The sequence below is a fragment of the Scophthalmus maximus genome, chromosome 18, assembly GCF_022379125.1.
Source record: "Scophthalmus maximus strain ysfricsl-2021 chromosome 18, ASM2237912v1, whole genome shotgun sequence".
Taxonomy (NCBI): Eukaryota; Metazoa; Chordata; class Actinopteri; order Pleuronectiformes; family Scophthalmidae; genus Scophthalmus; species Scophthalmus maximus.
In genome coordinates this window covers 18,071,643-18,086,900 of record NC_061532.1, presented here as the reverse complement: position 1 = coordinate 18,086,900, position 15,258 = coordinate 18,071,643, and the positions used below count along the sequence as shown (strand labels likewise).

Here is a 15,258-nt window from a genome sequence, read left to right as displayed (position 1 = left end):
GTTTCCAAAAGGTCTAATATCACCGTTCTCTGTGGAAACAACTCGCTCTCCATTCGCAGGTCGGACACGAAAAAAGCAGAAGACCTAAGTCACTTGCGACTGCAGGAAAACCGTCGCCTTGTGTTTTAGTTTTTCTTGTGAAATCAGTTATTTAATAATCCCATGACGGTTTTCCTAAAGGTAAACGTTCTAATGGAAACACTGCATTTTTTGTTGATATTTAAATTTTTACTGTGTGAGTGTGTGTGTGATATTAATCAAGTAATACAAATGCATCCACCGAAAGGGGAGAGAAGTCTCAGACTTTTAGATTCACTGTGTGTAAACAAAACAACATCATATCCACGTGAACACAGAATAGAACTGTGGCACAAGAGCTTCCCTCCCCCTCCAGTCTGCCTGAACACACACCATTAATCAAAGTGTGTGTGTGTGAGAGACGCCTGCATTATGTCGAGACTATAGTCATGAAATAGTATAGCAGAGATAAACAGGCCAATTACAGAGGAAGTGGCTGTGTGTGTGTTGTGTGTGCGTGTGCGTGGGTTGTTATGAAAAGTAAATTGCCATGTTGCAGTCACTATAGTAACCGCCTTCAAACTAGGAGACCACACACACACACAGTTATAGGTCACCTTTGGGGACTTCACATTGACTTACATCCAATTCCTCAAGACTCAACGTAACATTAACGACCGACGCAGCTTTTGTCCCCAAGTGACCGTTTTTTAGTCTGAAACACACACACACACACACACACACACACACACACACACACACACACACACACACACACACACACACACACACACACACACACACACACACACACACACACACACACACACACACACACACACACACACACACACACACACACTTCTAGGTTTAGACTTTTCTCTAAAAATAGTCCGTTGTGCTGACGAAAGTAAGAAGTGTCATGAAGTGACTCTGCTGCGACTGAAGACTCTGCAGCTACTTAAGAGGTTTCAAGAGTGTGAGTGTCTGTTCTCACTGCTCGTCTCAGCTGTCACAGCCACTGTACACTTTGTTTTTTGCGAGTCAGTGTTATTATTGAACCTGCAGAAAGTCTCTCTGTGGCACCAGCTTTACCCAGGATGCTGTGTGTGTGTGTGTGTGTGTGTGTGTGTGTGTGTGTGTGTGTGTGTGTGTGTGTGTGTGTGCGCGCGCGCTTGTGTGTGTGTGCGCGTGTTAACTTCGTACCATCTCTGAGGCGTCGACCCCGGAGAAGTGGCTGTCACAGTCGGCTCCTTCAAAGTGCACGGTCCAGTTCCCGGGCGCACGGGGATGTGGAGTTAACCGACAAAAACCTGGAAGAGGACAAGAACACACACACATGGTTATACACACACACACACACACACACACACACACACACACACACACACACACACACACACAACATCATTGACACAACACATATACAAGATGAGATCAATAAAAGTTGAATTATCCAAATGGCTCCCACTCATTTTCACCACCAGTTACCTCTCTGCAGCAGCGGGTCCAGGAAGTCCTGCAGGCCGTTGGGGAGGCTGCGCACCACGTCGCAGGAGTAGCCGTCCTCGGGCAGGAGGAAGGGCAGCTGCAGGTCGGGGTCCTCCTCCAGCTGCACCTCTCGGCCGTCGCTGCGCGCCAGCTCGTCGGCGGTGTTCTCCGCTACCGCCACCACGTGGTCGATCAGCTCCTACACACACCGGAGGAAACACACGTCAGCACACTCTGGTTCTTCACAGCTTCAGAGAAAATACAAAGCTGACGCTTCTGTAAGTGGACGTCAGCTGTTCTAGTTGAATTTTTGTGTGTGTGTGTGTGTGTGTGTGTGTGTGTGTGTGTGGGTGGGTGGGTGGGTGTGTGTGTGTGTGTGTGTGTGTGTGTGGACTCACAGGCAGGATGTAAGGCTCGTCCGGAGCACAGTGGTAGTTGGTCATGAGGGCGTTGAGCTGCAGGGAGTTGAGCTTGAAGCAGGTGTTGTGGATGTTCTGCACATCCTGCATGGAGTATTTGTCCATGGTGAGCAGGGTGGTGGCCTGGAAGACAGAAGGAGAAAAAAAAGGCTTTTACATCGAACACATATTGTTCGTATATATTTCAGACTTTTCAGACTTTTCAGACTTCTTCTCCAGAATTCAGGTTGTTTGTATCTTTCCTGATTCCTCTCTTTAGCATCGGCTTTATTAACACAGGCCACACTTCATTCTGTTTGTGTAGAGAATGCAAAGAAAAGTAAATTTGAATCCTTGTATTTGAAAACTGGCATTACAAAGTTACAGTTTGATTAAGTAAAACAAATTAATAGAATCAAATATTTTTGATGCTCCCATACTGCCAGCAAGTTCGTTGCACGTACCTCATTCCACGCTGGCAGTTTTTTGATCGCGTCATTAAAAATATTGTTCGGTAAAAAACAATTCAGTCTTTTCACTTATTAGACCGAATACAGAAAGTGTTTTCGGCATAATAATTTCGGTGGCCCAACATGTGGTGCATCCCTACTTACGAGAAAAAAATTTTTTTTTTTCCAAAATATTAAGTTTGCAAAGAAAAGCTTCAATCTTGACTGACAAATCTGAAAACTATGGTCAATTTCCATAGGCAGTATGAGTCTGGATGATGCAACAGTGGTAAACTGCTTCTGCCCCCCCCCAACCCCCCACCCCCCACTGTACCTGTACGATCCGACTGAGGTGGCAGTCGGCGGCGAGCTCCAGGCCCTGCTTCTCCGCCCAGGCCTCGATGTGGCTGAGCTGCTGCCGCAGGATGGCGCCCCAGTAGTGGCAGCACAGGCCCGACTCCGTGTCCGTCACCAGCTTGTTGAACAGCCACATGTTGACGAAGTGGAAGAGCTGCGAGAAGAGCTGGATGGTCAGAGCGGCGTTGACCCGACACCGCCGCAGCAGCGACATGGCCCCCGTCAGCGTGTGCAGGACGTCCTCTGGAGAAAAGAAAATAAGTCTTAAACGCGCGGTTGAAATCCAGGAATCCGATTTTAAGTTTTTGTAAACTCTCGTTCTTTCCCCCCCATTCACTGTAAGACAGCGGACAGTTCAACCCGTGTAACTTTGTGTTTGTGTTTTCATATTTTACCGATCTTGGGTCTCTGTGGATTATGTTCCTCCGGGTCGTCCAGGAACGCAGGCATGTAGTTATTCAGATCTGCCTGGAGACAGTGCACCAGGTATCTGCAATCACACAATAGAGCTTGTTAAAAACACATTTCTCAAAATGTCATGATATTCCAGAACTCCCCCCCCCCACATCTAGTCTCTCACACACACACACACACACACACACACACACACACACACACACACACACACACACACACACACACACACACACACACACACACACACACACACACACACACACACACACACACACACACACACACACACACACACACACACACACACACACTCCCAGACTGACTTGAAGGCCATCTGGACCAGGTGGGCGAGGATGTCCTGGGCGTCCAGCGTGACGCGACTCAGGTCCCGGTCCTGCTTGACGAAGTTGAGCAGCTCGGAGGCGTTGGCCATCCAGAAGGCCAGCGCTCCGGCGATGTTCTTCTGCTTCTGTGACGTTCCAATCGCAGAAAGAAGAAGAAACAAAAAAACATACGGAGGAAGTTGTTAGAGCAGCAAGATGAAGGAGAGGCTGGGAAAAAAAGAAGGTAGGAGACAGAGGGGGGGTTTCTGTTTGAGTGGCAGCCAGAAGGAGCAGTTGTTACTTCAGGGATAGACTCATGCCCCGCCCACCCCAAGAGGAGAGGAGGAGAGGTCATCACCGTCACTCATTTCCTGAAACATCTTCACGTCTTTGACATTCAAAGCTTTTTTTAGTCGAGACGATAGTGACCAATCCTCCGTTCAGCAGGTCACCAGACACAAGCCTCCGCCCCCGGACAAGTTCACACATCTCTTTTCCTTCTGGAAAACTGTGTGATCAACGGGGAGGACGACAGAGCTCAGTGTCTAAGGAGCTTATTGGTTAATATCCCCTCACAGAGGGAGGAATGAGCGAAGCTCGCCCTACCCCGCCCCCTTCTCCCCCTGCACTCATCTATCCCCGCCTTGAAAAAACAAAACAGAAATCAGACAAAACGAAAAATGTAACTCTTCATTCAGAACAGCCAGAGGATGAGCGATGGAGCCGAGTGCATCCAAAAACGAAACAAGACATTAAAACACTTCAGGAAACTGATGCCTCAACACATGAAACAGACAAAAGGAAGCGAGAGGAGGTGGAGGAGGTCAGAGGAGGTCAGAGGGGGCGGGACTCGTCTCTCAGCCACACTGTTGAACAGGAGAAGCGAAAAGACGATGTGATGTCAGAATTAAAGATGGAGCCACGATGGGGAAAAGAGTGGTCGCTTTGCTCTTTCGCTTTCACTTTGTTTTTTGTTTTTTTTAGTACCAGGCAGGTTCCGAGGAAGCTGAATGGGAATTAGTCGGGTTTGATGTCGTTGTTGCTTAGTTTTAATCCAGCTGTAGGTCGGACGCATTATCATGGCTGTTTGAACATTTCTGTTAGGATGGAGGAAAAAGAAGCAGCAGCAACGATGAGGGAGGGGGGGCTGGTCAAAAACAAGCCGAGAGAGCGAGAGAGAGAGAGAGAGGGGGGGGGGGGGGGGAGAGAGAGAGAGAGAGAGCGAGAGAGAGAGAGAGAGAGAGAGAGAGGGGGGGGGGGAGAGAGAGAGAGAGAGAGAGGGGGGGAGAGGGGGGGGGAGAGAGAGAGAGAGAGAGAGAGAGAGAGAGAGAGAGAGAGAGAGAGAGAGAGAGAGAGAGAGGGGGAGAGAGAGAGAGAGAGAGAGAGAGAGAGCGAGAGAGAGAGAGAGAGAGAGAGAGAGAGAGAGGGAGAGAGAGGGGGGGGGGGAGAGAGAGAGGGGGGGAGAGGGGGGGGGAGAGAGAGAGAGAGAGAGAGGGAGAGGGAGAGGGGGGGGAGAGAGAGAGAGAGTGAGAGAGAGAGAGAGGGGGGGGGGGGAGAGAGAGAGAGCGAGAGAGAGAGAGAGAGGGGGGGGGGAGAGAGAGAGAGAGAGAGAGAGAGAGGGGGGGGGGGAGAGAGAGAGAGAGGGGTAGAGGAGGAGAGAGTGAGGGAGGTAGACGAATCTGTAGCAGCCGTATCATGATGTGCTAATGTGCTATCCTACCTGATCCCCTTCAGGAATCTCCTGGATGGAAGGAAGAAGAGGAGGAAGAGGAGGAGGAGGAGGAGGAGGAGACGTTTACAGGACAGAGAGAAAACACGTCAACAGCTACGGTATGGGCATGTAACACACACACACACACACACACTTTGACACACAGGGTCATGGTTCACAATGTGGAGTCATGTTGAATCAGTTGTCAGATGTGGTCAAGAAAACATTACAACTGCATCTGAACGTCTATGCTCAAGAACTGAATTTGTTTTATCTAAATGAATTCGGTCTGTTATATTATTATAACTGCAGTAATGTCATGATTACAACCCATCTGTAGCACATTGTTATTGTTTAGTTATTTTCATTAAACATCAGCTGGCTGTGAGCTGAACTAATAAAAGTGAAATGGGAATTATGGGTTTTATTGATCATTACCAAGGGGAGCATTTTAAAACAGCTCATATAGCGAATCATATTTCTTTCTCCTCACCCCAAATCTACCAAAGTCCTGTACTTAATTTTTAGCATTCATGATGTATGTCAACACTGTAACGGCGGACATTTTGCATTTTTAAAATGAAACCGTAGTAATGTGGACGTAGCCTCATGCTACGTCGCACACACGTTTAACACTGACAGGTAGACAAACAAGAGACAAACGCAAAGACTGGAACAATGGGAGGTAACTGTGGAGAGAACGCTGCAAGAAACAAACGTGCAAACAGATACACACACGATTTACAACAACTACAAATGTTGTAGTTTATAAGATGATATAGTTAACGGGGGGGGGGGGGGGGGGGGGGGGGGGGGCGACTACCCACAATTCAACACAAACAGAAACGGCATTGTGGAGGAGTGGTCGGAGCGATGGGATAATGTCGATATGTTCAATAATGACAGAGCGGCGGGGGGTTACTGACCTGGATGACGCCCTCCATCATGCTCACCATCTTGTTGACGATGGCGATGACCTTGTGCGTGCGCTCGGACGGCGACATGTCCGGCCGGTAGGACGGCGACAGCACGAAGCGGCAGGCCATGTACAGGACGTACGTGGGCGAGAGCTTGAAGTGAACCGTGGAGCTGTTGGTGTAGTTGATGATGGCAGAGAGGAAAGTGTCCTCGGCTGGTGAGGAGACACACAGAGTCACGTTGTTACATCACTGAGACTGAAGCAAACGACAGACTGTATGTACGTGCTATCAGCTGTCATCTGTAAAGTTGCCCAATCAATCAATACATTAATTGATAAATCATTTGCAAGTGCATTAATAATATTAATATGACAAAACATTAATGAGCGTCTCTAGAATCTGACCGAGTCTCATCAAGGATCAAGGAGGCCTTTCTCACAAGACAATCTGTGGAAGTATTAAACTAAGTCGACTGTAACGGATCCCAACAGGGAGTTTGTTTAAGTCACTTCATTCGGCCGGTCGGTGTGGGACGAACCGACAAGCCCACTGAGTCTGTCTCTGGCGTCGATGTCTTTCACTTTAGTTTGAGCGGTGAAGCGTCTGATGTCAGACTGGTCGCAGCTGTTGCTACGACAACCCTGAGCGCGGCACGTATCCAGATTTCGAAAAACGGTGCGTGTGCGCCACGCCACCGTCACCAAAAAAAACCTTTCAGGGGCCTTTTTTTAAACGTGCGTGGTTTTTTCCCCGTTGCATTGTGGGTATGTATGGCACTCTCCGCCAGCTCTGTGACCAGTCGAAACCCGGCTTCGGCTGGAAAAACAGATGATCTCACACTATGCCAAATATATCCATAAGACACTTTAAGGCCCAGAGCACAAGGAAGAGTCAATAAACACAAAGACTTTACATAGACGGAGGAAACAACGAGGGCGTGGGAAACCAAACTCACAAAACTCTGCTGCTACCTGGAACTCTCTCATGAAGATTTTAACAACAAAATAAAACGTCTCTGACCAAAATTTCACGTTACATTTGCCAGATTTTCTACTTTTATAATCAGACATTCATCGTGTACCACTGCAGCAGCATCGCTGGTCCTATTGGACTGGAAAAAAAACAACAACGACAACAACGAGGGTTCAGTAGTTTCCAGCGATTGACTGGTTCACTGACACAGTGAAGGGAAGAGGAGACGCACACGGACACTTACAGTTATCTCTGAACTCGATGCCGGCTGGCAGAGTCAACTCTGTTCTGTCTGCAGAAACGTCCTGAGACCTGGTGAGGAGGGAAGATCACAAATTTAAAAAAAATGAATGAATGAATACAGAGAGAAAAGGACAGGCGGAAGATGGGAGGATGAAGAGGAGGACAGTGTGTGTCTGACCTGCCGTCCTGCTGCTCTCCGCGGATCATGGGTTTGACCATTCCTCTCTCCATGTCCAGTTTTCCTGAGCTCTGTACCAAACAGAAAACGCAGCAGTGAGAAGCAGATTCAACAAAAATCAAATTTCATTTACGACAGATGAGAACGTACAGACGCAGATGATGATGAGTACTTCAGTCACGTACTTCATGTATATATATACGATGTAGACAGATAAATTGATGCTAAACTAAAACTCTTGGCAGAACTTTCTGGACTAATTGCAAGAAACTTACACATGGAACAGAAGCTGCTTCTAAATAAATGAAATATTTATTTTCTTTTATAAAATCGACAAAAGCAAACGCATCATAACTGCTTAATTCGTAGCAATTCTGGTAATCAATTAATCATTCAAGTAATTCTTTAAAGAAAATAATAAAGGTTCCAGTTGCGTCACTGTGAGGATCTTATGCCTCGTCTGTTTTCATATAATTATAATCGGATCTCTTATAACTGGATGGAACATATTTTTGTAGACTACAACAACATATTGATTCATCAAGAAAGGCATTTTTCAAAAAATGAATCGCTCCAACTCTCTGATACTGATTCCATTACCTCAAATTTATAGTATTTGCTGAGACAAAGTGCCAGTCCAATACGTGTGTGCGTGCGTGCGCGTGTGTATGCGCGTGCGTGTTACCTTGCTGGTCGGCAGGGCAGCTCCACTGTGGACGTCTCCGTGCAGGTCGAAGGTGGTTTCGGGAACACTGCTGCAGCGGAGACACAGACGTGCAGACATTAAGAAGAGGAACTCAGACTTAATCCACACACACACACACACACACACACACACACACACACACACACACACACACACACACACACACACACACACACACACACACACACACACACACACACACACACACACACACACACACACACACACACTTATCTGACTGATTCTCAGGGAGGACGAGAGCCGGATCAGAGACGCCGTAATGACTTACAAATACATGCAGACAGATAGTTTGCTATTCAAACACTTACATAACTAAATTAGATTTAGAGAAGCCAGGAGTCCTGACAGAGCTCTGTGAGCAGCCGGTCGCGTTGGAGTGAGAGCGATGGAGTGTGACAGCGGCTGTGTTTTAAAAGGCAGCCGATTGTTTTTCACGCCTCATGTGAAAGGAGGGCAATGGATGTCAAATAAACAGCACAACACAAAAACCACAAAGCATTAGTGGGTTCGGTCATTGACGGGGAAAGGTCTCGGTCACGTACACAATCGCCACCAGCAGCCAAAGTAGGTTAAACCATCGACGGCGGGACAAAAATCTTTAACGCGCCACAGACACGGCCTCCCAACTGGAACCTTTCATAACCTCTTCTCTAATGCGGCGGCCTGAACTGCCTCTCTTTGATGAGGCGTCTGATGTCAGATGGTAGTGATGATGAAATGATGATGATGACGACACTCGCACCGGGGTTGCAGAGAACAGCTCGCAGCAGGAAGTTGTCCCCAAACTGATGATGCAGACTTCAGTTCATGACTCCGACTACTACTTTTACGTTTTAGAAACCGAAACGATCTCTGTTCACACAACTGTTTCAGCTTGTTTTAGTCAGCTTACCCAGTAACAGACCTGAAAATGTACATTATGTGACGATTCACGTACACCAAGGATGTGCGTGCCGGTGTAAACAGGAAGCAGATTGTCTTCTCTGGAGAAAACAACAATGGTGACAAGTAAGAGCCAACGACTGCGTGGAACTCGGGTAATGTGGACGGCAGACGCAAACGTGGCAGCGGTGAAACATACAGGTGACGTGGGAAAAGTCCTGAGGATGTGGAGGTTGTTGCAGCGATGAGACTCGTCGTTGCTTCGCAGCTGAAGGATTCGATGCTGTGGGTTTTGTCTGACACATCAGCTGGTTCCGCATCAAACGGCTAAACAAACACGTTCAGCTCCTTGTGTTGACTTTTCCTGTTTCCTGGAACCTCTCGACAAAGACCTGATGGCATTTTCAACTCAACCAGCATATTCAGATGTCAAGAGCCGGCTTTTCTGCTTACGGGGGAGGACAATGCACGGGTGTTTGAACTCAATGCAAAATTTTACTTTGTCAGGTTCTTGCAGCTCCGCAGGGGGGCAACAAGACACTCCCCTCCGGAAACTCTCCTCCTGACTGAGGCTTCAGCCTCTTGGCTGTCGCCTGCTTGACATTGTCTACTTCAGAGTGCGGCACCCAAACGAGCGTAAACTTTATCCAAAGTCCATTTCTCTTGGATTGTCCGTCATTCTGCATCTTCTTTTCTTTCCTGGACAATGATGTGCGTCCGTAATGACACGCAACAGCTATGGAGGTTAATCCAAGAAAAATTGCTGTTCTGATCATTTTTGTATTTCTGATTTGCTTTTCTGTTTGTATTTGTCCAGTGAGCTCTTCCTTCTTTCATCCTCTTCCATGACGGCCCCGACTTAGTTGAAAGGCAGCAGATTAAAATAGCCAAAACTACAAGATTCTTCTGTTCAAGTGCCAGAACCCTGAGCCAAACACTCCCCCCCCCGACTTTAAGAATCTGTTGTGAGGCCAAAACCGTGGCTCTAATCGTCGGCAACATCCTGACGCGTGTCGTCTCCAGCTGGACAGAGACGTGAATCTCTGGATGTTTGAGAAGCGGAAGACTGAACAGCTGCCAAAAAAGAAAAACCACCGCAGGGATCCACAAGGTCAGGTTGGGCTTCCAGACCGAGGTGACACCGAGCTTCATTAATGACACGAGGGGTCGAACGCTACGGACTTTTAGGAAACCTCCCTGAACGCGTCGGTTCATTACAGTGACACCTACTGATATGTCCTCACCTTTCTGCCTTTGCACCCAAACAGAAATACGCTGACGTAAACTAACGTATTGACTTGATTAACTAAATATAGAATAATATTAATAATCTTATAATCTCCAAGTCGACCTGACAATCTGTCCCCTGCTCCATCCAGTTTCCCGTCTCTATCTAGAAACTAAATGGAAAATGCCCCAAAAAATATCGGTGCAAATAAATCATTTAAATGAAGAAAAAAAAAAGAAACCCAAAACACAGAGAGCATGTTCAGTTCACAGGACAAAGAGTCTCCAGGTTTTTCGTTTCAAGCTCTCTCCTCCTGCTGATTACTCAAAGACCTAAAACTCTTTGAGCCTCATAATGTAAGGAACTTGTTGATCTGAAATTAACGTACGATTATCTGCATGTCATTATTTAAATTGCTTTTTAAAAAACAATCAAAACATAAGCGCTGATTTAAAACGTGAACAAACTAATCCGAGGTTAAGAAACGCCTGAAAACACATGCAACTAAAAATTACAATACAGCTGCCGGATTCATATTAATGAAGCAACTGCAATGGATAAAAATGAAAACAAAATTCTACAATTTGCTGCTTATTTCCTCCTCCAAAAATTGGAAAAACAAGGTTTTCTGGCACAAACAATTTTTAAGCATCTACAGAAAACGCATCAGGAAGTTATAATACAGACTTTAAATATAACCTTACACTTCAAAAAGAGAAAGAAAGAGAAGCTAAAGCAGATTTACTTATTTCTATTTTTATGCCTTGAATCATTTGTAAGAACTCTTGAAAGAAGAGTGAGTTAAAGAGTTGATCACTTACTCTCTCTGTGACGCAGTCAGCCATCCATCAAGTCATTAAAGGGCCATTCAATTCAAATTCTCTTGTCCTTCACTCACTCATCCCCCAACCTTCTCTCACTCACACTCCTCTGCTCTCTCTATCCTCTCTGCTGTGGAGTGTGTGTGAAACGTCAGCGAGCACCGAGGCCACACCCAACACACCATGTTGATCAGATTAGAGGGCGGCCCGCCCGCCCGCCCGCCGTAACCCCAGACCTCTGCTCTTCCTCTCCTCTCATTTCCTCAATCCTTCAAACCCCAGACTTTCCTCCTCCCTTTTTTTTTCCTTGCTTTCATCTGTCGCACTACCCCGCCAACGGCAAACCTCATCCTCTCCTCCCTTATTCTACATGAAAAAGAATCCACGCATACACACACGACCCTCACGGTTTCCCCTCACCCCGACTTGTGGCGGCTCCGCGTCATGGCTGCCGGCTCCCTCTTGGCGCCCTGGTCGAACATGGGGTCCACGAACTTGAAGACGTGGGCGGAGCCGAACTGCAGGGTGGAGCCCGGGCGCAGCACCGTCGTCTCGGTGACGCGCTGCCCGTCGACAAAGGTGTCGGCGTCGGCGCCGTGCGGTGTCACCGTCACCATCCCCTCGCTGTGCATCAGGTTGCAGTGGTGGGGGAGGATCCCCGGACCGAGCAGCTGGAGACAAACGCAAGACGGTGATGTTACTCGTTAAGGTGAAAAGGAAAAGAATTAATTTATCTTTGGGAAAAGATTACAAATTTGTCGTCCGTATATATTTGGACTGCTGCTTGAAAACTGCCCACAACGTTCTCACATGCTCATGAATGAAAGGGTTAAGTTTGATTAACGAAATTTGACTAAATTCACAAGAAAAAATAAATCATGGCCTGTTGAAAAAAATCACAACTTGCGTGTGGTAAATTTGGTGAAACGGGCCCCAGCACATGGATGGATACGGAGATTAACGTACCTCCCGAGTACGGAGAAGTAAAAGGTGGAAACCTAGACACCCTATGACTTTCAAATGAGAAATATTTAAAGTTAATTTCATACAGCATTTCAGGTCCGGTAGGAACTCTTCACATTTTCCTGAAATTGTTCCAGTGCGGCTGAATGTGAGAACGCAAACGTTGCTGAGTGAAATTTCTGGGAAATTCTAATGTTTCATCAGATGTTTTTTACGACAAATGTTCGGACCAATTATTCCAGATTTCATGTCTGAAAACACGCCGTCAAATGTCAGTCCATCTCCGCGATGAGAAAAACCCACACCCAGATAAATAAATCACATAATTAACAAACACAAAAACATGATTTATACTCTTTCCAAAATTTGATATTAAAATATTTTCTGTTTTCTTACACAAAGAGCGTGGAGATTTCTAATTTCAGTGTGTGTGTGTGTGTGTGTGCGTTCGTTCTCTTACCTGGATGGCTCCGTCTTCTGTACAGTCCGAGCCGACCTCGGTGATACTGTGCTGGAGCCGGTAGAGCTTTGGTTTGTCCCGTGAGTCGGACCCGTCTGGACACATGGAAACACTCAATCGATCAATCAATCAATCAATCAATACAGAGTGCACGTTCAACCTCTCACACCGCGTTTGAACATTAAAAGAGTCAATATAAACTGGTGTGTGCTGGGATGTGCACTGCTACTGTGGCTGCGGTGGCAGTTATTGATTATTAGTAAATTAGGAGTTTAGTAAAAGCAAAGCAGCGCATTAGTTCACTGAAGAAAACTTTGCCTTTTCACAGGAAAAAAGAAAAAAAAACCTGTGGGGAGAAAAAATGCATGCGCCACCTTTTAGAAGGTGGTTTGAGGTTTTGTCTCATATCCATTTTACTCATTTACATTTCATGAGTTAATGGATATGAGAAAAACCTCAAAGCATCTTTTAAAAAACAATAAGATAAATCAACAGGCAGCTGAAGAAACCAGCCACTTTGCTAAGCTATGTAGTCATGGATACGAAAATGTCAAAGTAAGTTACATACTAATATTCTATAAAAGGTATATCTGGATTCGTCACACTGTTTGAAATACAGTTCACTGTGAAATAACTATTAAGGAAAAATCTTTGTTTTGCTGCTTTTGATACAGCAAATATATACATATATATATATAAATTGATGAATTAATATCCTCATACTGATATTGACTTTTGTCTAAAATGATCATGTATCCATGTTTGTTTGTGAGGGAACCTACATTGTGAATAAACCTACTAAAGGACTACAACTTGGGGGGGTCACTGTAACTCCCCCCAAAATCTCCCATCAGCCACTGCAACAGACACAGAGGAGGTGTGGTGGATTTTTTTTACCTTCGTGGTGCCGATATGCGTAGTAGGCATAGTGATTCCCTCGCCCTAGGCAGGCAGGCAGACAGGCAGGTAGGCAGGCGCAGAGGGAGGAAGTAGAAGGACACATGCACAAGGCCACACACACACGGTCAGTCGCGCGCGCACACAAACGCACCATGCCGTACGAAGGGAGGGGGAGAAAACAGACACACAGCAGAGGGTAAAAATGCAGCGAGGAGGAAAAATGCAGCATTATATTTGTCAACCCATTAATCTCATGGCAGACAAACAAACACACACGCACATAAAAATATTTAGCTGTGTCATAAAAGTTAAAGTAGGACGTGTTTGGCTTCTGGGTAAATTCTATTGGCCTGTTTCATTTAGAGAACAGGAGCCTCACACACTGACACACACACAGTAGCTATGTTTCCATCAACCTATTTTAATGCGCATTTTGAAGCACCGCATTTGAAAAAGTCGATGGAAACGCAGAGATTCGTTAAAGAGTTTATACGTTCGCTCGAGGCGGTTTTTGCCTTTTGCGTAAAAAAGAGTTCATGCGCAAAATGTGAGATAGAAACAACTTTGTCTGACGTAGCGAACATTCAACTCACATGACAGGCATGTTGCCAAGGCAACTCTTGTTTTGTTTTTCCATCTTCTGGCGACCATGCACTTGTTCATTCGCTACAAACCAGTTGATGGAAACGCAGCAATTCGCATATTCATTTTTATTATTTAGATCGGATTTAGATGTAACCATAGCTACTGGCGCACACACACAAACACACACACACACACACACACAAACACACAAGGAGACCCTGCCACCAAATCAATTCCCCGTCTGTTTCCATCTGTTTTCCGCGGACGCTGACCCGACAACCTGACAGTGGATAGTGTTAGTGAGTTTCTGGACCGGGGGAGGGGGGGGGGCAGGGACACGGACAAAGAGGATGATGAAGAGTAAAAAGAAGGGATCAGTAGCAAGAAACAAGCTGTTAGGGGCTGGATGATGATGTCACACTCAGCAGGACTCCTTATAATCCATAATCCATACTGGGATGTTCTTCATTCAGGGACACTATTATTTATCACAACTTACCTTTTGTTGTCGTCGTCGTCCTCGCTGTTGTCCTTCAACCTACTATGAGTACTAATACTTTAAATATGAGTTTCTGCTGGAGATTAATAATGTCAATTATGACATCTTATCTCCTCTCATCTTATCAATCTAAACTCTAAAAAGCTTCTGAAATTGATAAAGTAGCTTGATCATATACTGTGCAGCTAACATTTAGATCATAGTTCATTAAAATGTTATAATCATGGTCATGTCATGGATACAATTTGCCTAAGATTGCGAGTTAGATCCACCAGTTCAGCCTCAGCTCAAGTCAGCGGTGGATCATTGATCAATATTTTAATATACTTGAAGTCGAAATGCTTTTATTCTCATAAAACCATCTGCTTCCTGTAAGCAGGAAACATTAAACTTTAAAAAAAGGCGCGTTACAAGATTTTGACAATCATTGCCCGAGGCAAACGATACTTTATGGCCTGTGGCAGAGCGACAACATCTGTCCTGGTCAATGCAGATTTGTTTTCTACGAGCTGACACGGACCTAGATTCCGTCCAGTTCCTGTTGACCCACCTGCGGAGGCTTTTACACGCCGAGCGGTGCTGGAAGGAGCCGAGACCGCAGAGCAGCCGGGAACCGTAATGGGATTCACTCACCTCCGGTTAACCCCGAATATCGTTTACTGCAGCTGCACCGACGCCTGCTGGTCGCTGCCTGTTACTACACTCGTCTTCGTCAT

The 15,258-nt window shown here is 46.1% G+C and overlaps 1 protein-coding gene across 22 annotated transcripts in view; it reads right to left on the bottom strand.

Annotated features, from left to right (window-relative positions):
* Positions 1–15,258, bottom strand: part of afdna (afadin, adherens junction formation factor a) — a 74,723-nt gene that overhangs the window by 30,558 nt on the left and 28,907 nt on the right. For 14 of the 22 annotated variants that reach the window (XM_035617105.2, XM_035617119.2, XM_035617112.2 and 11 more), the window contains exons 9-22: positions 13,456–13,500; positions 12,559–12,653; positions 11,556–11,806; positions 8,163–8,232; positions 7,478–7,548; positions 7,301–7,368; positions 6,091–6,296; positions 5,174–5,194; positions 3,454–3,599; positions 3,109–3,203; positions 2,691–2,956; positions 1,908–2,051; positions 1,510–1,708; positions 1,225–1,331 (exon numbers count right to left, since the gene is read on the bottom strand). In XM_035617105.2, coding sequence (XP_035472998.2) covers positions 1,225–1,331; positions 1,510–1,708; positions 1,908–2,051; positions 2,691–2,956; positions 3,109–3,203; positions 3,454–3,599; positions 5,174–5,194; positions 6,091–6,296; positions 7,301–7,368; positions 7,478–7,548; positions 8,163–8,232; positions 11,556–11,806; positions 12,559–12,653; positions 13,456–13,500 — 1,784 coding nt within the window. The remainder of the gene's footprint in view (positions 1–1,224; positions 1,332–1,509; positions 1,709–1,907; positions 2,052–2,690; positions 2,957–3,108; positions 3,204–3,453; positions 3,600–5,173; positions 5,195–6,090; positions 6,297–7,300; positions 7,369–7,477; positions 7,549–8,162; positions 8,233–11,555; positions 11,807–12,558; positions 12,654–13,455; positions 13,501–15,258) is intronic. The other 8 variants (XM_035617113.2, XM_047328475.1, XM_047328472.1 and 5 more) reach the window with 5 other exon arrangements.